This window comes from Mastigoproctus giganteus, chromosome 8, assembly GCF_048544385.1.
Source record: "Mastigoproctus giganteus isolate SK-2022 chromosome 8, ASM4854438v1, whole genome shotgun sequence".
Lineage (NCBI taxonomy): Eukaryota > Metazoa > Arthropoda > Arachnida > Uropygi > Thelyphonidae > Mastigoproctus > Mastigoproctus giganteus.
This window is the reverse complement of record NC_143582.1, coordinates 196,765,310-196,792,741: the sequence shown is the minus strand read 5'-3', so window position 1 is coordinate 196,792,741 and position 27,432 is coordinate 196,765,310. Positions and strand designations below refer to the sequence as shown.

The following is a 27,432-nucleotide window of genomic DNA, read 5'->3' as shown; positions in this document are numbered from 1 at the left end:
AAGGGAAAGGAAGCAGCAGTTTTCTTCAGTTACGTGAATTAACACAGTTCTTTAAAGGTTAAAAGCAATAAATCTTACTCGAAATGGGTCTGAGGTTCTTGAATTAAGTACCAAACAAAAGGAAGTATTTTAGCTTCTTACAAGTGTTTATTTAAATAATTCACAAAACAACAGTCTGGGAAGAACATAATCGTTTAAGAAATGTTTAAATACAGTGGAATACTAGGCCCCTGAGTGGCCAACAGATACAACATCTTGCGTACAATGGTTTTCTTAAAGCTGGAACGATGAGTAACGGTAACGCCAGAAGTTGTACAGAAATATAATTCTAAAACTACACAGAGGTGGAGAAAATTTCAAACGAAAACGTGGCAGAGAAGCGCTCTGTTGTTGTGATGCTAAATATATTTGTCTACTGGTATTAGCGAATTAACAGCAAACCTGTCTAAAATAACATCCATGCCATAGTTGAGACATTTGAAACTGGGAACTGATCCCAAAAGAATAATTTCCAGACTATGTTTCTTACTATTCTTTCTTAAAAAACTAACTGTGGATTATGTAATAGAAAGCTGCCTTCTCTAGAATAATCTGCTTATGAGGTTTTATATTATTATCTACATTTTTTTTTTTTACTTTGAGCTGTCTTTTTTTTCTTTTTAATTGAAAGTATCTGTTAGTGAAGAAATAAATATAAATTTACAACAAGGTACTGATAGTTTTTTTTTTTTTTAATGTCGTGTCCTGCCTATATCGTAATCCAGAGAGATAGAAGAACGATGAATTGATAATTACCTTATATTTAATTACGAGTACCTATTTTAAATATTTAATTATTAATTTCATAACTCCCTTTCCCTAGTACACAAAAGAAGCAAAGGACTGTATAAAACTCTTACGTTAAAATCTAGAATTTTTTTAAGTAGAAACATTAAGAATGTATTTTCTTAAATCGATGGGATTAAAGTATTCAACAGATTCTAAATAATGGTATTTATTCCTAAACTACCAACAGTAACAACGCCTAACTCGTGGCAAACCGAAAATTATCATTAAATCCAGTTATGACAACAGCCCAATGAATATCTATCGAAGACCATGAAAAACGCTGGTTACTATGGCAACAGAAAAGCTGGTTACTATGGCAACGAAGCTTGCTGTAAAAAGCTGATCTCTCTTTTGATGTGTACAATTTTGACAGTGGATCTGGCTTTAAGGGACTCTGGATTGTTTTTTTTTTTTTTTTTTTTTCTTTTCTACAAAGAAAACCAGCAACGTCTTACAATACATAAATTATTATTATTATTTTTTCCCTTTCTATTCAAGGCTGAAGGCATTTCTTTGCGAATTTTCTAAAATTATGAAATCTCGGTAATGGAGGACAGTTACATACACTTTTATACATTTAATATACTACTATCTCTTATTTAAAGAGTGGCTCCGTGTTGAAGCGCCACCTATCGTATTTTTCTAGAACTGTTTAAATACATCACTCTTCATCTTGCATGGTAGCTTTGATGCAGGCGATTTCTTTGGTTGATGATCGGGTGGTGTGGTTTCCGAACCAGAAAGTCCTTCTGTATTTTCGGGGGGAACCATAAGATTCACTAGCAGTGGGTGATATAACAAGGAATTGGTTGACCCATATTCTCTCAGAGGGAGATATTTTGAGAACGCTGTAAGACCACCTGCAGGTCTAGTGTCCCTTCGTCACTGGATCCTAGGCCAGTAGTTTGTCGTCACAGGGATATCAGGGGTCTGACCGGGGACTTGTACAGGAACAGTCACTCCTGGAGATATTACACCTGCACGAAAATAACAGTTATTATAAAAGCAGTCTATTTAACTCAAATTCTATTTATAGTTAGCCAGATAGTATTAAAAAGCTATTGGTAGAGTACTGGAATGCAGAAGCATATCGACTTGATCAAAAATAATAGTTATTGATCATAATAATAATAATAATTGCCGGATTTCTATTGATCCGATTTTAATGATCTTGGGAGGGCTCGAAAAGTCGTTCTTGAAGAGGGAAATAGAAAATTTCATGAAAATTCACATAATGGGAGTCGAGTTAGTGCATGCGGACGGACTGACAAAGAAATAATAATTATTGGATTTCTGTTGATCCGATTTAAATGAAATCTGGAATAATTCGACAAATCTTTTCTTAAGAAATATTTCGGCCTTTACAGGCCGAAATATAAAATTTTCCGAAATTAAATTTTCTCATGAGGGTATTTGTAATTTTTTTTAAAAACGGTATGATATGTTACTATATTAATGTAATTAAATAAACAACATCAATTTATTAGGGCTTATAATTACTGTTTTCTTGACATCCTGTAATGCATCAAATAACATCGACCTTCTCTTCCCGGTCAGATTTTTTTTTAAATAAATCCAAAATCACATCTGGAAACTTCGATGATTATTTTTTTTAATTTTTTTATTTATTTTTTTGAAATAAATCAAATTTACTTCTGGAAATTTTGATGATTATAAAAATAGAAATAAAAACACTTATCGGTGGTTATAATATTAAAATAAACTTTAGTAGGGTTGCTCTGTTTATTTATTTTTTACATATACAAAAATATTCATAAATAAAATTGTTTATAGCTACATAATTTTAATGTAGTAAATTTTAAAAGGTGTAGCAAATCAAGAATGAGAACTTCAGGAATGTGTTGGAAAAAATATACACTAAGTGGCCACTTTATTAGGTAAACCTACTGTTTTAATGGAGAGCTGCATCAGTAACAGCACCACGTGTTCATACAGATACACAGAAATGATGTATGGTTCCAGGAAAATGAGAGTGAATTCAGCTCAATTTGGATTGATATCTGGTAATTGGAACCAGTTCAGTCCGATTGAGCATATATGGAATAAAGCGGATCGAACTCTTATCCGCAATCCATGTCACGACGAATCCAGGTTCTTTTTGAGGACTAAAGAGAGACTTACTCTCTCTCTTAGGTGTGGTGTACCCTATAAAGTAGCAACCTATATATACATACACTGAGTTGGCTTTGGATTAGTAGCACCCACCTAATACCTCGTGAGGTCATCTTTTACCGGTAATATAACTCGTACATACCTTGGCATGGATTCCACAAAGTTTTGCAGGGTGTCCTGTGGTATATGATTCCTTATTCATATTATTTGTTGAATTATATTTAAATTACAAAAAAACAAAGGTGTTGCATAATGTGTAGGACATTGTCCGCACATTGTCAGGTAGATGGTCGTAGCATGGAATGTCCTTTTCCAGTAGGTCCGAAACATGCCCAATTGGATTTAGATCAGCTCAAATGGGCGGCCATGGGAGGAGGGAGAATTCATTGTTGTCATGGCCCTGAAACCAGTTAGCAACCTACCAGGCTTTGTGGCATGGTGCGTTGTCTTGTTGATAGACAACGGCGTTGTCTGGATAAACTGTCATCATGAAGGGGTAGAGCCCGTCGGCGATGATAGGACGGTAGGCGTTCCCATCAATGGATCAAAGGACCCATTGATTAACAGTGATTGGAGAACCCAGGGCATGTCACGAAAACTGTATTCAAACTATGACACCACCGCCTCCAGCCTGCAGAACACCAACAGTGCATCAGATGTCATGGCCTCGTGTTGTCATGGCCTCATCAGGTGTCATGGCCGTACAATCACTGTATGCTTCAAGTCGGAAAGATCTCGACGCCAACCCATTGTTCCTCGCAGACACTCAAATTCTGATCGCCACGTGTGCCAACTACAAACTTACATCAGCTGTTCCCGACTTTGATCCTTCACCAGCGTTACAGACCAGTCCATTCCTACACAATGGGATGTTGCTAAAGCAAAGCCAACTCAGTGCACACACACGTCTTTAAAAATATTTAAAGCACGCATAACTTTCTAATTTCTCCTTATCGCTTTTGTTTTCAATTTTATTTTAGTTTGTCTTCTGTTTATCTTTTAAATAGAAACTGAGTTCGATATCGAGAGAAATGAATTTTTAAAGAAAGGTGTAACTGATGGTGTTAAGAAAGGCCATAGGTATACGAAAAGCGAAGATTTTAAGCAATTTTAATTATCTTAATTAGTAAAATCTGTTATGCTATCCCCATTCACTTTTCAGTCTTTCAATAGGACAAAAGTATTGCAAATATTTAGTTGTGAAATGGAAAGAAATCATACCTGCACTGTGTGGACTTGCACCACTGACCGCATATGAAGGATGGTTATTCATTGGCTGGGCAGGTGTACAGGAAGCACGTGAATACGCACCAAGACTTAGCGTGTCGTGAAGCATATATGGGTAGGAAGTCTCTCTTTGTTGTAAACAAGGACTTTGGGTCATACTGGACACTGGGGGCATACCACTATCAAATAGAAAAAAATAACAATAAACACCAAAATAATGACAAACAAAAACTAATAATAATGATAAAAAATCAACAACTTTAATTACTTGGCGCCACATATCTAAGCACAGATAAGGTTATTTTTAAAAGAAGTTCTTTATTTTAGAACATAAAGATAAATAATTATTTTATAAATTATAAATAGGTGTATGAATTATTCTAATGAGAAAAAAATTATGTAATTTTTATTATTATTTCTTTTTTTCAATTTACCTGTAGGAATCCGCCATCGTTCCCATTGGCTGACCGATTGTTGGGTACATGGTATTAGCAAAAGTGCCATTCAGGGGTAGTCGAGCGGCAGAGGGCGTTGCAACAGCAGTAGCGGCTGCCTGTTCTGCTGCTCTTCTCTGGTTTCGGAGTTTTTCTTCTCTTCGCCATTTCGCGCGACGATTGGAAAACCACACCTGGAAGAACTTCGTAATATAGAATTTCTGTGGGTTTATGCACTGGATGGACGCTAAAAACAGTCTAATTCATAACAATCACTTATAATAAGAAAGTACGAAGAAATAATTGGGACAGAGCCGGACCAAGGCATTTCCGAGCCCCGGGCAGAAAGATTTTTCGGCGCCCTTTACTAAGGATATATATATTTTTTTTTCCCTCATTGTTCTATTTTTGGCGCCCCTTAAAGAATAGCGCCCCAGGCAAGGGCCCTGCTATCCCGTACCTTAATCCGGCACTGAATTGAAAAAGGTTGTAAAGTAGAAGGATTTTCTGTGTTTTCTTTTTGTGGCTGAGGATTTATATCATCTAGAAAATGCGATTGTCTTAATGTTTGCAGTTGAACAAACTTCTCTGTCACGAGTTTCCTTGATATTCCTCTACTTTTAAGCAAATGTGTAATAGTCGGCCATTTATTAATTAAACAACAAAAAAAGGCAACATCTGCTATGACTGCTTTAGGATTTACTGTTTTTAATTATATAAAAAATAATAAAAATTTATATATATTTTTATTTGAACTAAATAGGAAAATAATGTTTTTTTCGATGTCATTTGCTTTTAAAGGTAGTGCAATACCTGGGCAACTCGTAGTAAAGGCCAAATTCAATTTGGAATATTAAAAGCATTGCATAAACATAAGCGAGAATGAGAAAGTCCTCCTACTTTTTTTCTATTTTAAAGATATTTTGATTATTCTAAGCTGTAAAATATGAAATTTGACACTTTTAAGTGAATGGTAACAATAAAATGTAGTGAAAAATCAATCAATAAATAAATATGGAGAATAACTTGTTGCATATTTTTGTGGGTGCTGGTTGTTGCCGTTGGATTTTAAGTACTAAAGCAACTTATACCAGGTTGTACCAGTGTGTATTATGTCTAGAAAAGTGTGTGTTCATGTACCAATTTGCTTGTGGTGCGGGTTGAAAAACCTGGAATAACTCAAGGAGGAAAACCGTTCGTCCTGACACCGGTTAACTACATCCCCGATTGAAGAAGACTTGAGAAATTCCTCCAAACGATTGATAAGTGGCAAAACTATTATGCTATCGATAATAAACGTGGATAAAGTGTGAAATAGTGCTCTAAGTCCAACACTTATCTCTGTATTTAATGAACACGTAATAGAAACGCAAATATGATTAAAAATCAAACCTTTTAACTGTTGCATTTCATTCTAAAGATGTGTTTCAGAGAGAGACGGAGAGATTACAAAATTTTACAACATAATACACGCACTGGTCAAAAAAATATGAACCTTTATTCAGTATCGAATTGGACAGCCTTCTATAATCCATGCCAGTATGGGTTCTATAAGGTGTATAGTGCTTTTTCGTTTAATTGTAACCATTCTTCCAGGAAAATATCGCGCAGCTGAGACAAAGTTGAAGGAAAAGAACTTTCTTGCCTAATAGCTTTCCCCAACATATCCTCAATAGGATTGAGATTAGGTGAATATGGGGGCCAGGGAAGATGATGGAAATCTTTATCATGTTGTCCGAACCATTCTTGCACGATGCGCTGTTGCATGGCCATCCACAAAGTGGCCATCATCTTGAGGATAAAAGTGCAACATTGCAGGGTGCAATAGATCTGATATGAAATTCGTGCACTTTTAGATGACATTCGACCTTCTACCAGTATGAACGGACCTACTCTTTGCCAACAAAACATTCCCCATATCATGATACCGATTGGATAAAGATCCCATCGAAGTGGACAATACAAATATTCAGCCATATACTTAAATTGTGCGGCATGTTTAATCTTGCAAGTCTGAATTTTGTAGACCATATCGATAACTACAATATTTGTCCTTCGACAGAAAGTCATGGCGTTCTCGGAAAGTTCAAATATTACCCCTTGCGGGAAGAAACCAGTTTCTAAAATTTATGGACACGTTTCCAGAAGGGGTCAAATACCTCTAGTACTCTAAATAACACTCAATTGGAAATTGTTATTATAATCTGTTCTTCGTAACACAACTGCAACTTATGTTCCTAATTCGGGTACCTAAAATTATTTATACCCAAAAATCCTGTTTCATAAACTATAACAGCGCCTGAAGAAAACTATTATTTGTTTCTCTTACCTGTATTCGAGCTTCCGGAAGGGATATCTTTTCCGCTAGTCGCTCCCTCGCGAAGACATCGGGGTAATGAGTACGTTCGAACTCTGAAATAAAAGATGTTGCTATAACAACAGCATAAAAAAATATATATGTACATCTTTAGTGTTTACAAATCTACCAATTAACAAAAACACGAATGTCAAAATCCAGCAATGTTTTTAATTCTGCTTAATTCCAAATCTCGAACGGTCCTATCCACAGCATCCCAAAGATGCTCCACAGGGTTCGTGTCCGATGAACGGGGAGGCCATTCCATGGTTGTAAAATCTGCGGAATGCTCTTCGAATCATGTTCCAATCACCACGGCTCTGTGGGGAGGCGCACTGTCTTGCTGGAACAGTCCATTGCTCTGTGGGTGCACAATGCAGATGGTCTGCAAAGATGGACACTTAATCTGGACCGTTCAGTGATGCGTCTAGATGTACCAAAGATCCCAACGTGTGCCAGTTGAACACGCTCTAGACCATTACCGACCGTCCATCTGCCTGAACAGTTCCTTGTTGACATGATGGATACATAGTTTCGTGCGGTTTCCACTAGATACGCACCCTCTCGTCCGCTCGAAATAACTGGAAACGGGACTCATCGGACCAGACACCCGTCTCCGATCATCCAACCAATTGTGGCTAATGATCGCATGATGGTATTGGTGGAGACGTTTCTGGCACCTCCCACTATCATCCCTCTTTCAAAGTCGGTTAACTCACGACGTTTATCCATACTGACATCGAATTACCATCTACGTGAATGCAGTGATGCAATGTACCTGCCAAGCGAAGGGTCCGTCCACTAGTGAGAGGGATGACAGCGCCGCGTTGCCCAGAAACCAGGTATCCCATAAATTCTGTCCTTTCAGTGTATTATGTCTATCAAATAAATTCTTGGAGTAAAAATCTGAAACTATCTTAATATTTTTACTTATGGCATCAGAATACATAAATGAACCACTCTATTAAGGGGGAAACGGTATATATAAAACTGCTGAAATTAATATGAATGCTAAGATGCACACTTAATAATAACGTAATATATCGGGGATTAGACGGCCCCTTCAGAGCTTATGAAAATGCAAGTGCCAAACAGAATGAGACTGTTTATTCTTTTGAATCCAGTTTATTTTTTTTTTATTTAAAATTTATTAAATCCGCCTTCCACTTTTTATAAAAATGGGAGGCGGATTTATGTTCTTTCTAGTGCCATGTCTTTCATCTGTTTTGGTCAACACAAGCAAGAAATGTTATTATTAATGAATATTATGAATAAATTCATAGTTATCTACAAGCCCTTGTAGATAACTATCACCTAATAGTTATCTATTAGGTATATTGTGTAGAAGTGTCGACAAACCAGTTATGCGTTGAATAAAGAAAAAGATTTTGCATTCTCTCTTAACATTCAACATTTGGAGTTTCAAGAAGAGATATGCCGAAATACTTTTGCAGTTTTAAAAATTCCTTTAAAATATGTTTCTCTACTAGAGGATTCATGTTCTACACGGTCGACTTTACATTTTTCTGGCCACTAAGATCTGAAATGAAGATACAGAAGTGCAGCAAAGAAACAAAAAGTATCGTTGATGTTAATATACGCAAAATTTCCCATAATACTCTATTTCGTATTTGTTTAGAATATGAAATGAAGTGTAGATGGCGCTAGTGTCTTTGCTCCATCTCTGCATCAGTATTTAGGCTTAGTTCAGTTAGAAAAAATAACACAAATATCCCCAGAATTATTTTACGATGCAAGATAATTCTTTAAGCTTTTCTTTCTACTTAATTTATTCAAATATTTTTTTTATTATTATTTTACCATATCGTGGATTGCCTGTATTATCTTACTGGGATATCTCATTAAAGTTTAAACGAAGGAATTGTATATGGAAATAGGAGGATATTCTTCGTTGAGGTAACCAAAGTTATAAGATAACAAGTAAATGGAAGATGAAATGAGAGGGAAAAATATGAAGAAACTATAACTGAGTAGAATACTTCAAATGCACATTTGAAATATCCTACATGAATCAGCTTGGAAAACCCACAATTAAATTACAAACATTCCATTTCTATACTAAATAAATAAATATATATATATATATATACACACACACACACACACACACACACAACACACTCATTGGCCAAAAAATTAGAAACCATTTGCAATTTTGCATAAACAGATAATTAAATGTACGATATTTGTTGTCACGTGGTATGATCGCAAGTTCAGTGGTACTCTCCGATGTCCTGGGGTTTCTCAGTCGATCCACTCGTGGGGAAGACATTCCATTTAAGCAACAGAACCTTCAGTGCGCCACCCAGGCAATAGCCTATCTGCGCAAAAGTCTTAATCTTTTTAGTTTTATTACAATTATTATTTGTGTGAATTATCATCACTACTATGGTTATTAGGCCAAAATTATTCTAACATTTCTGTTGATTAAACAGTTTATTATTTCGGTCTTTAGCCTGTGGTCACACAGAGATAAGCAAATATCCCGTGTGACCACAGTTACCGCCCCTTCCTCGTGGAGGAAGACCTCTACTCATATGGCGGCTAAAAAAAAACTTTTATCATAATAAAATTGTAGTCTCACACTAGGTCTCTCCCCAAGACAGCACAATCTCTAATCATAATCTGTTCTTCTTCGATTTAAGGCTAAAGCCTTTTCATATTCAGGACAGGCATGATCTACGGCACTATGTTCTGCTCTCTGTTTTTTACGCTTGCAATTTATACAGCAAGGTGACTTTTCCTTGTTCTCACAATCTTTATATGAATGTCCTTCGGTGGAACAATGTCCGCAAAATGCTTTCATTTTACAGGACTTCGCGATATGGCCATAACTCATACATCTGTAACACTGGGTTACCGTGATAATGTCACGGACCCGACAAGCGGACCAATTGATGAACACTTTTCCTTTACTGATCAACTGTTTGTGGACAGGACCTGCTATCTGCACTATCCAGTTATTGAACTTCTTGCTCTTTGCCTTGTTGACAGATATCACATTGAAACTTTTTTGGAACACTTCTTGGTTTGCTCCATAGTCTTTTAAATTTTTGATCCATAGTTGTTCTTTTAATTCATCTTCATTCACATCTAGTTCTACATCGTAAATTAAAACTTTAGGATTTCTCTTCGGTACCTTTTCTACACACAATTTTAGTTCTTTGAACTTTGGACATTCAGCGAGCATATCTATATCTTTTTCTGATTCTACCTCGAGTACGATCTTATTATCCAGAACAGTTCTTAGATTTTGGACTTTAACATGTTGTAGCTCCGGTCTCACATTTCTAATTAGGTCTTTTTTGATGTCTTCACTACATTTATGTTTTTTGTTCTTGGTGGTAATAATTGCTACCCGTGGCTTTGCAACACACTTTTCTTTTAGTACGGTAGCATATTCCTTTTTATTTTGTTCTTGAGTACTTTGCTTTTCAACTTTGCTCACTTGTAGATCTATCTCCAACTTTACTATTACCATTTCTAAGTCATCCCAAATTTCCATGATCTTTGTTGCAACATTGCCTGTTACTCGGTGCTCTCTTTGTAATAAGAGAGCCCTTAATCTCTCTCGTGCCTCCACTATTTTTTCTATACTAGTTTCCACTGGTCCTTGTCCTGAACTTTTTATCATAGAGTTCAACAACTTCTTCATGTTGTATATCATTTCAACTTTCTTTTCTGGTGTCCATGTCCCCTGCCTTCCCTTTTTAGAAGCTATATCCTGTGGTGTCCCTTCAGGAACTATTTCTTCCACTTCTTCCTGAACTTCAGCATTTTCACTCTCTCGTGGGGAAGACAGGTGATCTTTCCCATTTTCAGAAAGAACCTAGCATTTCGTAACCCGGTGTCAAAAAGACACTTTTTGACACCGGGTGAAAGTACAGCGTGATCCTCATGAAGCCATGCAGAAAGGTTGTCTCGTGTCCACCATACAAGCAGCTGGACAACAGACGAATGAGGTGTATTCTGTTGGTACGGACTGGGTCCGCTCGTACCGATAAGTTATGTTACCTCCAATGAAAATCTTGAGATGGATTCTTTCAAGACGACAACACAACGCAACTATCCACGTGAAAAAATTGCAACTGATTGGTTCGAGAAACAATCCCAAAGGTTATTGACATCTGCCTTGTCCTCCTAATTCTCCGGGTCTGAATACAAGTAAGAAAATATCTGGGATATGTAGGAAAGGGCAGTTCGGCTCCACAGTTCTCTACTGACCACAATGCAATAGATGAAAATATCTTCATGGAAGAACGGTCGAATTCATAGACCACGCACACTGGCTATAATTGGGAAAAGATTGACTCTACTAGATATTCAATAAAAGTTTCTAATTTTTTTTGCCAGTAGTGTATGTTTATATATTTATTATATTATATAAAATATTTACTTGGTGTTTCTCTAAATACAAATCACCAGCAGAACTGGATATAATAATTAAACAAAATTATTAATAATAAAAAATTTTATCGAAATTTTCCGGAACGAGTACTCTGGGTTGGCTAGCGATGCTACAACAACAACAAAACTCTGGGATAAATTTTGTTTTTAGACAAAAATTGAGGTTTACTTTCTCATGCACCTCCACACCACCAACCCATATAAAAGAGCCCATTGAGCTAGTTGGGTTGCCAGGCGTCAATTACTCTAACCGGCTACTGTAATTTTTAAACCGAAAAATAAGGCATGCACAATAAAAGTCTGTGTGAGTACAAGTTTAGTGTATTAGGAACACCCTCAGCACTTGGAGTCCAAATGGAGAGAAAATTTGACAACTATCAAAGCATATGGAGAGGGTCAAACAAACAGCTTAGCACAGACACTAAAAGAGGGAGCAGTTCTGAAGATGTTAGCTAGCTCCGATTGCCACCACCCCTACACAGCTGAGGGGGTACCTTTTTCTAGGGCCTCGATCTGTTCATTGGTGAACGAGGTGCGATTGCGCTGCAGCTTACGTTTCAGACGCATGCGCATCTGGGAGTCTTCGTCGGCAGATGAGTTGTTTTCGGAATTTCCATCAGAGGTCGCTTCGTTCGTACCTATAAGTAGAAGATAAAGTAAAAGCAATTAAATATCTGCGAAGAAAGAAATTTGTTTACAAAATAACTGAAGTATTGAGATAAACATAGACAAAATTAAAGATAATATGCCCTTTTTCAAGCTAATACAATTACACTCGCTGGCCAAAAAACTAGAAACCTTTATTCAATGTCCAGTAGGGCCACCTTTTGCTCTAATCATAGCCAGTACACATCGTAGTATAGATTGAGGAAGTCTAGCTCCAGATCTGACCATCCTTCTATCAGGATATTTGTTAGCTGCTGTATTGTGGTCGATGGCCGAAGTGCCTTTTCCAACGTATCCCAAACACATTCTCAATTGGATTCAAACCTGAAGATGTGGATGATTAGATGATTACGATATTGTCTTGAAAGAATCCACCGTAATCCGTGTTAAAAGAAGCATTGCAGATGACGTTGGTCCGATACGACGGAAAGATATTTATTGGTGGTAACACGACCTTCTAAAGGAATGAACGACCAGTATGTATCAACAGAACTTATCCCACATCATGATACCACCTCCAGCAGCTTGAGTGGTGTAGAAGAGATAATCTAGATGCGTGGCCTCATGAGATTTGCGCCACACATTCACTGATGAAGTACTAGGAAAGCGTGCAGTATTTATCTGATACTAAGAAAGCAGTGATCATACCATGTGACAACTTACATTTGCATACGGTATTAATTTAATTAACTGTTGACGCTATTCGCAAAAGGTTTCTAATTTTTTGACCAGTGGATGTAATTTTATATGCAAATTTCGAACTGGTTAGAAGCATAAAACATATCATGTGAACTTTGAAATTAAATTAAAGATCACATATACTTTTTTCTTTAATTATTACATAAAATTTTTCATTTAGCATTTAACAGGAATTAATTCATGTTAAAATGGGTTAATTACTAGAATTTTGAGCCGACCGGGCTAGCCGAGTGGGTAAAGTACCTGCCCGGCAACCCAAAGGTCGCGGGTTCGATTCTCGCCTCGGGCTTGGATCAAAGTACTGCAAAAACCTTGGGAGGTGCAATATGGCCACAGAAGCCGATGCGCCAACAACTACCAAATCAAAAAAAAAAAAAAAACTAGAATTTCGTTGAAGTTTTACTAAATAGAAAAGGCCTTATTCACCAACAGTTTTGGGATCAAAATTGCAACCTGATGGGGATAAAATAGTTGAGAGTGAATTTCTTGGATGGTCAAATTAATGAAATTACTTTATTCTATGAATAGATGGCATCATCAAATAGTTTGGTGGACAGTCTTATAATTTAGCATCGGAATCTAATCATATTTCACATGTGTCCTTTTCTAAACAAGTATGTTACATAACTGTGGTCTCCCAAAGTGTGCCCTCATGGGTAGCACAGTTGGTGGGATCGCGTCCTCCCCACGCCTGGTGGAAAAGACCTGAGTTCGAGTCCCATAGATGACGCGAGGAATTTTTATGAGGCCTGTTTCATAATGTGACCGAGTTAATCGGTCTCAGGTGAGGGTGCATGGGTTTTTCTCCCAGAAACGTGGGTTTTCGTTCAGAAAACAGAAAATCGACCTCAGAATGCACACAATATGCACAGAGCAATATGGTCTTAGTCGCCGATACTCCTAAAACTCAACTACAACAACAGCTCCCAAAATGTTTCATTCCTTTCTACGCACTTAATAGAATAACCAATTGTTTCCCAACAGATTTTAATTTATACTTTACAGAATGAAAGGGTCCTTCTGAGTTTTGTGATTTCTACCTTAAACGCTTCAAAAACTGAAGTGAAAAAGAGACGAAATAATCTGTGTGCACATGGAGCTTAAATATAGGTGTATGTACAGACACCGGACAAAAATTAGTCACTCATGGCATTTAGGGAATATAATAAATTGAACACGTATCTTCTAAGCTTACAGAAATGAAATTAGAGTATGCAGTTTACCGTTTCCTCTATTTATAAGTAGAGCAGTTGTGACTGGAGGGGCAAGGTTTCCTTCACGAGAGATGGGTACAGAAAAGACTTTAGTAAGTTGCAAAATAGAAACGAGCATTTGACAGGTCTACCAAGAGAATTCTGTTAAAGACGTAACTGAATTTGCTGGTAGATCTATGCTATGCAATTTTCTTTGTACAACAGTTCTTCCGCTGATTTCTAGTTGATTTAGATTCTTAAAAAAATCTTTCAGTATTGTTCTTTCTCTAGGTGAGCACGTAGGTACCCTGGTGTTGCAATCGTGACAATCCATGAAATTTAACTTCACAATAGGAGAGACCAACAAGCCTTAAAACGGTGCTGTCTGTGCAAAGACTTTTGATTGTGTTTCGCATAAAGGTCTTCTAAATAAGCTTCCATCTTATGGATTGCTGACTATCTCTGTGATTGGATATCTAGTTTGGGGATTTCATTAAAATAAAAATGCCTATACTCTAATTGACGCCATGCACCGAATTTACAGGAGAAGCAATGAGGCATTTCATCCAGGCTGTATTCAAGCTGTCAAACAAGCTGATGGTGGGTCAGTGGCTCTTTGTCTTTGGAAATGCTTTATTATTATTCAAACATCTCTGTACAGAAAATATCTAAGAGGCTGGCTCATACACACATCCAACAAAAAAATTATATAGTAACACAGAATAAAATATAAGAAAATACAAAATAAATAACAAGGAAAAATTACATAGATACAGCCATTAGCAAAATGAACTGAGTCTGATAGTTATTCTGTTGAACGATATTCCTCAATCCTTTTAGAATCTTTTGAAGACACTATTTAGCGTTCTGTAGAGATTATTGAGAGTTCATAGGCGCTCAAAGTCTCTTGTTATGATAACTTTTCATTCCTGAAGGTCTTTCTTCATTAAATTTGTAGTTTGGTCTACATTTCTGCTGCAATGAGCTTCCTGTAGATTTATTAATGGCAGAACCTCTTCGGGTCGATTTTGAAGTCTGAGGGTAGTCGAGCCTGGCACTAGGGCGAGGCGTGACCACAAGGTTTTCAATTTGAGGAGCATCCAAACTCCCAGTCAGAAGTCGTGCCTGAGTGGAAATATTACGTAAGGTGACCATACGATTCCAAGGAGCTACGCTCGAGTCTGCATATTTGTAGTATGGCTTTAGATATGGTAAAGGGCTTCCCGGCAATTCTATTCAACCATCGGACCACCCAATATTCCAAGCTGAGGTATTTGTGGCAAAGGACCAAATAATTGAGGCATAGAGGCAAACAGGAACATGATCCAATACATAGAAAGATACACATTTGGATGTACTGGGTCACTAGTTGTTGCTTCGAATCCCAGTTATTCCTTGTCTTACAGCCCAGATAGCAGCTAGAGTTTTTGTTCTGGTGTTCTGAAAGTGCCTTATAAAATTCTGATTCTGCGCTAGAAATGGTTCCAGGGCAGCAGCGAACAGCAACGCTGATAAAACACCTCCCCGAGGGATGTCCCAAGTGAGGGTGTATTCCGCACGAAACTCTTGATGTTGTATAATTAGGATTAACCATTATGAAATGTATTCGCTATTATTAAAATACCAACCAGGATGAATCAGGCTGCCTATAAAAGTATTCTGAAGGATTAGGTTGTGCCTTTTGCTGAATATTTGTGGGACACTCATGATTTCAATCTTCTGGTACTCCAGGATGATAACTGTCCGATTCACGGGGCCTCAACTCTATTAAAGTGGCATGCGAAACACGAGGGAATGATAGGACATTTAAGTTGGCCAACCGAGTCACCAGATTGAAATCCTACATAGAAATATGGAACCATCTCGAACGCAAAGTGAAAAACACGACAGCATCCGCGGAATTTGAATGAATGAATTACGAGCTTAATTGCTTTCAGAATGGCCTAATATCGATATAAGCTATTTAATAGGGCTAGGTTGAATCCCCACTAATCACAATTAATGAGGTTATTCATCAGAAAGGAGGGGTCACACATTAATAATTGAAATACCACACAGGTGAAATATCTACATGAAAAAATGGATGTCAGTCCAGAGCAACCTCTGCGTGATAAGACATATAAGGATATGATTTTCCATTATTATTATAATCTATAAATAAACTGACGTCATTATTATTGACTTTGTCGATTAGTGCATGTACAGCTGCACAGCCTGACAAGTGTTAGAGAGGAGAGGGGAAAATTCGAGAATATTCTTCATCGTTATTTACATACGATACACTCAAGAACAAATCTCCGCGTACCTTAATTCTTTTAAAGGAAACCGCGTTCTTTGAAGACACTAACAACCCCAAAAGGATAACTTAATACCTCTGGCGCCAGTAGTTGGTATATTTATCCCTTCTTCCTTCTTTACTGTAACCTACGAAGAGGATTAAGTTCAGACAGACGGACGAATACCTCCCATGCTAAATACGTAATTAAGTGGGTGGTCAGGCACTGGGGGAGAGTGGGTGGAGATTCCGGTCGGAACTTTTGAGCTTCTCCCCTTCTTCTACGGGTACCAAAGACATTTTCAAGCTGAGGATGAAGTCCCAGGGAAGGCAAGGACACAGTTCACTACTTTTGTCTTTCAAAGAGAGATCATTATCAGGGTTAAAGAGGGAGCGTCGACGCTGAAAGGAAGATAACTTGCTAGAAGACACCTCCCAAAACTGCCATTAAGCGATTATTTTATTGATGTGACCCTTTTAGCTTTGTACTCTTTGTCGTAAGATGTACAATTTCACGCTCTGCTTGGATTCACTTCTATGGAAAGATAATAACGCGGTTTTGAAACCTGGATTGATACGAAACGGATTACGCATTCCATTTTCCTGTTTTGTGTCTCTACTAATGTTGTTACCCACATAAAGACTTTAGAAAAGGTTTTTCGTTTTGTGTTAAGCACCAAAACAACTACGGCTATGAGGCGTCAGTATAATGTGTCTGTAAATTGGTGTCGGTGATCGATTTGGCTGTTTGCTGGACGAAAAACTATGAAGTCCTCTCCTGAGGCCGAATAACTCAGCAATGTTGTGAAAAGGTCCATAAATATTCAGCGCGACATTGACGGATTTCGAACCCAGGTCTTTTTTACACCTGGTGTAGGGAAGAACTGTGATTATGTCCACTGGGCTATCCGCCAGAGCTTGGGAAAGGGACTCTTTATGTTTAAGTAAGGTTGAGAACGTCTAAAGACAATATCTACACTCTCCGATTCGATTATTCTTTTGAGGGAATGCTTAAGGATTAACATCAGTTCGTAGTCATCTACATTTGAATCATTCCCCTCCCACAACCCCATAAATTAAACTGACTGCAGTGGTTTTAGATTCTTGAAGGGGGTGTATATTTTTATTCCTTAAAAGCGACTTCGTGTTATGTTGATTTGAAGTCTGGAATGAATGAATTATTATAAATACGTACTCGCCATATAGCCACATGTAGGTCGAGCCGATAGGTGAGATATGTGGTTGAAAAACTTCATCGGTTATTTCACAAACATCTACACGAAGAGGCAAAAATATTTGACCATAGTGTGTTGGTTCTTATCGCTATGGGCTGATTTGCGTATTGTACAGGCTGAAAACTCTTCTGACCGTGTGACCGTCCAGGACTATAAACATAAAATTTATTTATTAATTTTATTTAAAAACCTGGAATAGAAGAAAGTCTATTCGTTCCGCCTGAACTCGGCAGCCACGATTGAAGAGGCCATTAAGAATGAATCCAGTCTCAGACGGGATTCGAAACTAGTCTTCTCCAAACGAGGCAGTTTTAGTCAGCGTCCTGTATGATTTCACAGTAGATTCCTATGCCATCTGCGCGCATATTATTCTAGATGTAATATATATTCGTTAGAATATCATCGATCCATGAAAATCAAAAAATTTGGAAGCAAGGATCAATCCATCCTTGATCAAACAGATGCTAGAAATATCCCTCAGATTGTAACACATCGTGTATTGCATTTAGAGGTACCAAGTACACAGTTTTCAGATCTGATATACCCGTGTTTGGATCTGCAGATGTCCGGGAACGTTATTTACCGGAGTGTGGCACCTCAATTGTACAGTTTGGGATTTGTTTCTAGTGGTTTGGCTTGGACCATTAATTGTCTTTCCAGTAACAACGAATACCATGTGGTATATTGAAATTATGTACCACCATAAGGAAACTTCCTGAACAGTGGATCAAATACAGTACTTGTATTTGATCGTACTGCTTTCACCAGGAATCAGTTTCGGTCTAAAGGGAAAAGAATATTCCCTCCAAGAAAATTAAAGTATTTTTGTTGGATCTGTAAGATTACCAAGAGCCTGCGAAGCCGTAGAGGGGGTTAATGTTCCAAGATATTTCTTGGTATCTTCATGATTCATTCCCACTCTGTCGGAGATATATCAATGCGATCCCTCCCCCACAATACTCGTCACTATAATGACCATCATGGGGGTGGCATCCCCTAATAATAATTCCAACAAATGATGTCTAGTTTTCTGTGTTTGAATTCGGGCAAAATTAAAATTCCCCATTTATACTTCGGTTAAGAAAAAAAAAAAAAAAAAAAACTCCCAATCTAGATGTGGTAAACACTTGTACCCGACGAGTTCACCTACAAAAAAAAAAAAAAATAGCTGAGGAGTAAATATTTTGACTGCCCATAAGCACCTGTCTTAAGCGCCTTCGTCTAAGACATTTCCTGTGCTATGTTCACAGCCAATTCGTGCGTGCTTCAGTACAAGGGTGGCCCACCCGACTGCTCATGTAATTCACATAACCCTCAGATCAGAAGTAAACAAGATTAGGCTTACAAGTGGCGCTATCTGGCGACAGAAGGGATTGAGGCAACGAATGCTTCAAAAGAAAGCGGTACTTGTTTGTTTGTTTGTTATACTGACCCGAATGCGCAAATCCTATAGCCATATTGGCACCTCTCACCATCGGATAATCGCAGCAGCCATATTGCATCCGCATTACCTTGCCCCCGCTGACTCTCCCCCCCCCCCACCTCCATCCAGGAAAAAAAAAAAGCTGACGGAAAACTAGTTACTGATAAGAGAAGGCGATAGTATGTATGTATGAGGATGAAACGAGTCGTCAAGTTGAAGGAAGCAAAAGAGAGACAGAGAATCCAGTCAAGCAAAGAATGGGGCGGTCTTTGTGCTCGTGCAGCGAAGAAAATGGGCCTTTTTACTGCTCCGACGCAAAAGTACTAGAGAGAAGGAGAAAAAAAAAATAGGGCGGCTTTCTTCAGATGCCGCTCCAATCGTATCCTCCGTGTGCCTTCCATCCTGTTGCCCTTGATAGGCCAGCACCGGATTAGTAAGAGCTTGGAGCAAACGCTGGCGTCGTTTCTGCCAACTCAGTCCCCTCCCCATCTTTCTCTCCCTCCCCACGTCTCTATCTCAAGTACAACATCGTTTTTCGTGCAGCTGTATAATGAGACGAATACAGCTCCAAACAAAAGGGCCAAAAGGAGGAATCCGATCGGGTCGTTTTCTGAGTCCCACTACCCAAGTGACAGAGAAAGAGAAAAACCGCGTCCTTTCCCACCCCACCAAAAAGGAAGCACGAGACAGGACTATAGTTCCCTCCCCCCTTCTTCCAATAGCAGCGGGAAGACGGCAAAAAGGATAAAACTGTGTAATCACCTCACAGTGACAAAAGTATGCTTAAAAGCTTCGGCAATCCTGAGTACAAACTGCGCACCGCTGCTTGAAAATAGTGTTGTGCACTCAGGCAGAGATAGTGGACAAGGTTGGGAATCGAGTCAGACGCTCTATGACTTGCCGTCGCCTTTACAGATCCCCTCTACGACAGCTGCTGATTGAAAGAAACGAAAGAAAAGACATAATTACAGGTAAAAGCCGTAGATTTAGAAAGACGTTGGCGAATTACACAGCAATGGGTGCTAAAGAAAGTTGAGAAACCTCGATCTTTCCTTTCAGGTGCAACCAGCGAAGTGTTGGTGCGGTGAGGATTTTACTTTTTCTTTCCTCTTCCCCCCTTTCTCCCTCCCCCTCTCTCTTTACAACTTTTATTTTTTGTCTGTTTGTTCACAGCCTAGTTTCCTGTTGAATAAAAGAATCAATCGAACTGTAAATGAACTTACAAGTAATGTTAATATGAGCGACCTTGCTTGACAAGGATGTTAACACTTTGTTCGCTTTATGGAGAACACTTATGGTCGGTTTGTCGGAAAGCACAAAGAGAGGATTAAATCTTTCATGCGTGATTAGTAAGGTTTGTAGGAAAATGGCCATTTTACACTTCTATGGATACAACTATGAACGGAAATGACGTATTTCCTACGTGATACATCGAAACGATCTTCAAGAGTGACTGAGCTATGGCAAATAATTCCACTAAGACAAATATTTAGGTAAATTATATTAAATAGTTTGTGTAAATTAAAATTACTGAAAATTTTAAACTTGTTTTTAAAATTATTCGTTTATTGCTTGTTATAAAGAGGATTACTTGTATCATGCGCATTAACATTATTAGAAAATGTCATTTCGCATTTCTATGGTTACGTTTATGGATGGAAGCGACGTAACTTCCGTCCACGTGACTAAAAACAACAATTTTGAGAAGTCAATGTTAATTAAACTTTTACTGTTTTAAGAAAGGGTGGGTTCCACTTAAGAAACTAAGACAAATATTTAGGTAAATTATATTAGTTTATGTAAATTAAAATTTTATATTAAAATTACTCAAATTTTTAAAATTCTATTTTAAATTATTCGCTTATTGTTTGTTATAAAGAGGATTACTTCTGCCATGCGCATTAACATAGAAAATATCATTTTGCATTTCTATGGTTGTCTGTGGCTACACCTATGAACGGAAATGACGTACTACTCACGTGATATTAAATGACAAATACGTGTACTTAAGAAAACTGAAACAATTATTTACGTAAATTAAATTTTATATTAAAATTGCTCAAGATTTTAAAATTATTGTTGAATGTATTCGTTTATTGTTTGTCATAAAGAGTATGACTTTTACTGTTGCCATGCGCATTAACATAGTTTGCTAGAAAATGCCATTTCGCATTTCTATGGTTGTCTATGAACGGAAATGACGTCCTTCCCACGTGATACATCAAAAACGATCTTCAAGAGAGACTGAGTTAATGGCAAATAGTTCCACTTAAGAAAACTAAAACAAATATTTAGCTAAATTATATTAAATAGTTGATGTACAGTATATTAAAATTACTGAAATTTTTAAAATTGTATTTAAAATTATTCGCTTATTGCTTGTTATAAAGAGGATTATTTCTGCCATGCGCATTAACACAGTTTGTTTGAAAATGTAAGCGTTTCTATGGTTACGTCTATGGATGCTTTAAACACATTAGAACAATTCTGAGAAGTAAATGAGTTTCATAAATGATTCTTACAAAAATAAATTAAAAATTAATATAATGTTTTAAATAATTTTTATAGATTAAAATTTTATTTAGTTATAATCGAGATATGGAAAAATACACCTGTAATTTATTTAAAAGGATCCAACTGATTAATTTTCCACAAGAAGAAACACGATTTTGCGTGGTTGAAATAAAAGATGGTTTTAAAAACGCTATCGGCAGACTAACCTGGCATCAAATTTATATATGCTCAAATAGCAATTGATGGAGGAGCCCGGGTCATCGTTGACTGTAAACAAGCTTGAGAAACAGCAAAAAAACATCTTTTTTTTATCACTAGAAGGTAAAATGAAAAGTCTTCTCTCCATCTTCCTCCAGCTCATTCACACCCTTAAGCAGTTCGCTGACTTCGTTACCATCTACCAATATGATTTCGGTAAATTTAATAGTGGCTGCTACCTAACGAAATTCATTAGCAACACGATACATCTGTGGTTTCCTCCCTTTTGCCCAAGAGAGAGCGGAACCCTCCCCACCCTTTCCCCCAAATTGATCTGTCAACGTTCTCTGTTTCCGGATCTCCCTTGCTCTCTATTCGAACACGCGCACACACACACACACACACACACACACACGTTTGAGAAATAGGTGAAATAGACAACTAATAAACGCGAAAGCTTAGCACGCGCCTGTCGACGTTGCCTCGTGGGTACGTGGGATACGGAGGAGGCGACGGAGGTCTCAGTTATGCACGCGCCAAAGCGACGAAATGTTGTGTACGATGGTAGCAAACAAGATTACGTTAATATGGGGGTAAATTAAGTTAAATATCGGGGTAAATGTAATTTATACCAATCGTTGGAAGGCTGCTGGCATCACAATAGGAGGGTCGCGAACAGAAACACGACTTTTCTTCGGAAATCAATATTAAAAAAAGAAAAAAATAATAATTCGAGCCAGCTTGTAACGGCAACGTTAACATTTGTCACATATGTGTAGATGACGAGAGAATTATTGTCAACAATATTCATCGTAGATTTATTTTGATTTTAAATATCCAGCAACGCTATTAATATTTTCACGAGCACCAAATTCGGTACTATTCGTTTTAATTTACACAAATATGCTTAAATTAAATAATTTACTTAATTTTTTAAATAAAATCTAGGACATAATTACATAAAATAAGAATATAAAAATTATAGCGTATCCTTAATTGTTAAGCTAAACACCAGATGGCGCTACTATTCAGGATATGCTCGATGCATAGCTTTAACTAGAAGTTTCAGAATAATTTAAACAAAAATACTTTTTGAAGAAATGAAAATGCTAATTATTATTTCCAATAGTCGTACAATATCATGATATTAATTATGAGAAAATGTATACGCTAAAGACAGAATAAAGAAAACGAGCGAGGTGAAAGAACAGAAAGATATATTTGAATTTCTTATCTACCTTTCTTGGAGTTTCCGTCGTCACTGTGCTGTCCATTGCACGTGCCTAGCGCTGTCGGTACGGCTGTTCCCGTAGCCACTATGCTTCCGCCTGCGGCAGCGGCGAGGCCCGGAGGTGTCGTAGCGTGAGGAACGCCGGCTGCTATGTGTGATGCGCCGTGAGGGTACCAGGGCCACGGCTGACCATTTAACATTCGTAGTTTATCGTAAACCGATTCTGGACCCGGGACAGCTAACTGTTGCTGGTGTTGTTGTTGCTGTTCTTTCTGCGCAGCCAGATTTCGCAGAACTCGATTTATTGAAGACACCTAAGACGAAAAATAAATATCAATAAAATTCATTGATTTAATCTATTCAAATATTTCTTTCATTTTGCATTTGAGCCTATTGTTATTATAGAAAAACATTCTTTTCATAAAAAGCTTTTTTTGTAATATTAATGATTATTAACGTATAATTATTAATTAAAAAATTATTATCTAATACGTTAATCGACTGATCAGAAATATATTTAGAGTTTATAAAAATATTAAAAATGTTAATTGTTAATGGCCATTCACTTCTTGTCCTATCTCTGTCATTACACGTTTTAAACAACTTAAGTTCTCATTTTAGAAAACAGCGATTCTTGTATCTCCTCTACCTGGTAATCCATCTATTGAAGTGACTGATGAGAACCGAAAACGGGTAGAAAACGTGATCTTTATTTCTCCGAGAGTGAGAAAACTCAACTGCAATCTTACATTTTGATAGAAAGCACTGGTTGGGTCATCCGAACGAAAATAGGCTTGACAATTACGCTATCTGCTCCAAAATCCCAACTTAACACCCTCCAACTTAATTAAACTTAATTAATAATATTGAACGATGGTACAGGTTTGTTCAGCGCCTTGGAGATAATTTTTAAGATCAGAATGTAAACAAATGACAGTTATAATGCCTTGAAAAAATTCAATCCACAGAAATGAAGATTTTCACTTCAGATTCTTCACAGAGGGAAGATTTTGATTTTCATATAATTAACACTGTTTATTTTCATAAAATACATAAAATAAGAAAGAACATTTTAATGCTAATTAAATAAAAATAAAACTTGAAATTTTTAATTTCACGTTATGAAATAAACAAAGCATTCTTAGAAAAATAATAAATATTCTATAACTTTTATGAATAAAGATGTTTTTCCTTAAAAATAGGTGCAGGTTTCCGGAAGTTGTTTCTTTGGCAACCGTACCACCGATAAATATGCTGTATCCATCCGCGAAACATTTCCTAATCAAAACTGTACGTTTTCCTTCATATTTAAAAATGCTTGTAGCTTATGCTCTTCTCTGTATTTTAAAGAGTTTATAATTTAAAAGTGCTTATTTTAATAGCTCATTTTTAATTAAACTTTTGCTGTTTCAAGAAGGGCGGAACTTATCTGCATCATCCAATCAGAATCTCCTTTCTTCTAACAATTCTAATTTAAAATAAAATATAAATAAAGGACCAAGTTTTCTTCGAAGCAACTTCGTGTCTTTCACACATACTAAATTCAGACTTTAGTGCAGCGTATTTCATATCATCCATCCATAATTACCGTCTTAACGCAGAACTACTTTCTGCGGAAGGAGCACCAGAAGTTAACTGAGTTGTACTATAAATAATTTTCATTTTTGAGGGTTTCTATGGTTCTTTCATTAATGAGAAGTGGTTGAAGAAATTCGTGTGATCGTTCTATTCGCTGAATTGCCTTGGACATGAATCTCCAGACCAGAACATCAATGTGAATATTATGAACGAGGATAACTATAACAATTTCTATTTTATTCCCCTTCTCGATACATAAGGGGAGATATATCAAGACAGCAGCTTTCTCATCACCTACTTTTTCAATAAAATTATATTTTTGTGTGTGTATCACGCCGAAATTTACATTGCTTTGTTAGGAAGCAAGAAAGGTTAAGAAAAAAAGTGTCACGAAGAGTACTTTGTTATCCCTTTCTCTTGAGTAACAAGTGCAGCTTAACAACTTTCATTCTCTAAGTGAGCCGGTGAAACCAAACAGATGGATTGTGAAAAGTGTCCTACTGGCTTATTATATCTCACTTCCTGCCGCTCAAAAAATGTCAGGTAGCTCCAGACTGGTTTGATATCGGTAGCGCCCGCCTGTGGAGATTTTGATTGACAGCAGCTTATTGCTATAATAACGTTAGTACGTTGACAAGCAAGGCCGGAACTTTACATGCTTTCAGAGATCTTCAGACCCACCGTGGGAGGTGTCGTCCACATGACAGCCCCTTACAGTTTACTAACGTATCTCCCGCAGTGCTCTCTGAGAGACAGGGAAAGCTGTTCGAGACTGGTACAGCCAAAGAAAACACAGCTGAAGGTAGCACTCTTTTTCAGTATCTGTTCACACATCCGGGTTACTGGGCTGTGCAGTTGACAGCATTGAAGTCTGGAATAACACGATCTCTTTTCTCTCTTGTGATGATTTTGTTAATCATTTCCTCTCGTTCTGATTATGTTTCACTTTTCTTCATCGATGGACTCGAAGGATGGTGGATGTGAACTGTCTAATCACAGAGGAAGAATTAACTTTAACACGAGTTGCCTTAGTATTGCATTATTTTTTTTTAAAATAAATTCCGTTGCTTAATGTTAATTCATAACTAATCTCCTTTGTACATGTTTGTTAGTAGACTGCTGTATTCTGCCACACTTTTCCACTGTCATTAATTTAAATTCGCCCTTCATCAGATTATTTTAAATTAAATAATAAAGGAATACAAGGGGTGATTAAAAAATATGATCTAGATGGAACGTATACTTATTATCCTGCTAAAAATCATGGAATAGTTGTAGTTATGAAAAACATTATTTATTGAAAGAAAATAATGACATATTGCTTGACCGTAATCACTGCTACAATGCACTGGAACACTTTCTATTAATATTTGGTAGAAGTCTGGTGGTACTCTGCTGTACTGCTCTTTGAAGCATTTTACCAAAACCAGGTTCTTATCCCTGGAATACTGGATTTTAAAATGAATGAATAAGATCGCCGGTCTAGCAACTACAATCTCAAAATATGTCCTACTCTCCCATCTACATATGCTCCCTTGGAGGTATCATATCATCTCTAGGAACCTTTTTACCTTCTCTCAGCATCTATTCGGAAAACTGAACTCACCTGATATCTGGGATATCATCGCCAGACATTCAGACCAACGCACCCCCATATAGATCTAAGCTGCGTACATGTCCTCCCTAGACAATATGTTTCCACTTAACTCAACCGAAGTATTTAATAGATTATCCATAGACTTTCAGACGCTGTGCGAGGACAAAACCTACAGACCTTCCACCCTTGCAGATATGTATGCCCTCGTCAAGCTCTAGGTGGATTTCTCGGTGATGCTGCTCTATCTACGCATCATTGTATCTTTATGTTTATCTTTATGTTTAAACAACCTCTTCAACAGAGGTTATTTAAAGCCATGTACTGTATCTAGATTCTGTACACAAACTGCATTTGTTTGTCATTATTTATTCAATTTTTCATGTAATTCGTTTCTTCTAGATGGATAGCTGTAAAGGGACATTTCTTTGGAAATAAACTGATAGTAATAATTTATGAGCTCCAAGTAGTGGACCGTCTTGGCCTTTCCCTGATTCTGCGTTCCAGTTTCATCCCAAAGATGTTCAGTTAGGTTGAGATCGGATTTCTGCGTTGTCCGCTACGATGTTCCGATGTAATTCTCTTCAAATTTCGCGTGCACAATCTACGTAACATGGGACATCGTTACTTGGAAAGTGTACATAAAATTGCCACAGTGTAGCGCACACAAAATTGTCCACAACGTCAATGTACCTGAAGGATGGTGCATATACAGTTGCATGTAATGTGAGAAAAATCCTCAGACCACGACATCTCCTGTTCTTTCACTCAACTTCACAGTTGGATGATACACTCAAGTAGAAAGCGTTCTAATTCTTTAGAATCTAAAGAATTGTCTTTAGAATCTTCTTCAGTACTGGGTACCAAAGGTCCTCTTAACTCTCTGGCTGTCCCGAAATATATAAAGTTTGATAAGCCAAAGCGATTCTTGTCTTTTCCCCACGTTTTAATTGCAGGAAGCAGTTTCGGAGTGATTTGGCAAATTAAAAATCTATAACAAAGCAGAAATGCTTGTTGTTGTTGTTGATCAACAGAGCCGAAATATTGTCCGTTTGCGATTGACTGATCGAAGATTGCTTTGCAGTTAAAGAAGGGCCTTTAATGCCGTTAACGACCACGCTCTTAGTGCATTACTTGACTCTTCGGTTTTGGGATCGTTGTCTACTTTTATCGCTTTCTTTCAACAGCATTCTTCATTTGAAGAAAGAAAAGAGATAGCGCTATGAAAAACTCTCCTTCTTCCGTACCAAACAAGATTGTTCATGTCAGCGGAAAGGCGCTAGCATGTTCCAGGTGAGTGCATGCACATGCATCGCTGATCATAATATGATAAGCAGGCAGAGATGCTGAGAACAGAAACGATCTTAGCATCACTTACACACACACACACACGAAAGAGGATAAAATTAGAATGGTTAAA

At 37.3% G+C, this 27,432-nt stretch overlaps 1 protein-coding gene across 4 annotated transcripts in view; it reads right to left on the bottom strand.

Annotated features, from left to right (window-relative positions):
- Positions 1 to 1,249: 1,249 nt before the first annotated feature.
- The window catches only part of LOC150082147 (paired box protein Pax-6-like), a 66,983-nt gene continuing 40,800 nt past the window's right edge, over positions 1,250 to 27,432 (bottom strand). Inside the window, exons 4-9 of one of the 4 annotated variants that reach the window (XM_090379134.1) lie at positions 22,848 to 23,154; positions 11,901 to 12,044; positions 6,952 to 7,034; positions 4,623 to 4,825; positions 4,183 to 4,367; positions 1,250 to 1,805 (exon numbers count right to left, since the gene is read on the bottom strand). In XM_090379134.1, the coding sequence (XP_090235260.1) occupies positions 1,711 to 1,805; positions 4,183 to 4,367; positions 4,623 to 4,825; positions 6,952 to 7,034; positions 11,901 to 12,044; positions 22,848 to 23,154 (1,017 nt within the window). In that variant the 3' untranslated portion in view covers positions 1,250 to 1,710. The remainder of the gene's footprint in view (positions 1,806 to 4,182; positions 4,368 to 4,622; positions 4,826 to 6,951; positions 7,035 to 11,900; positions 12,045 to 22,847; positions 23,155 to 27,432) is intronic. The other 3 variants (XM_090379135.1, XM_090379136.1, XM_090379137.1) reach the window with 3 other exon arrangements.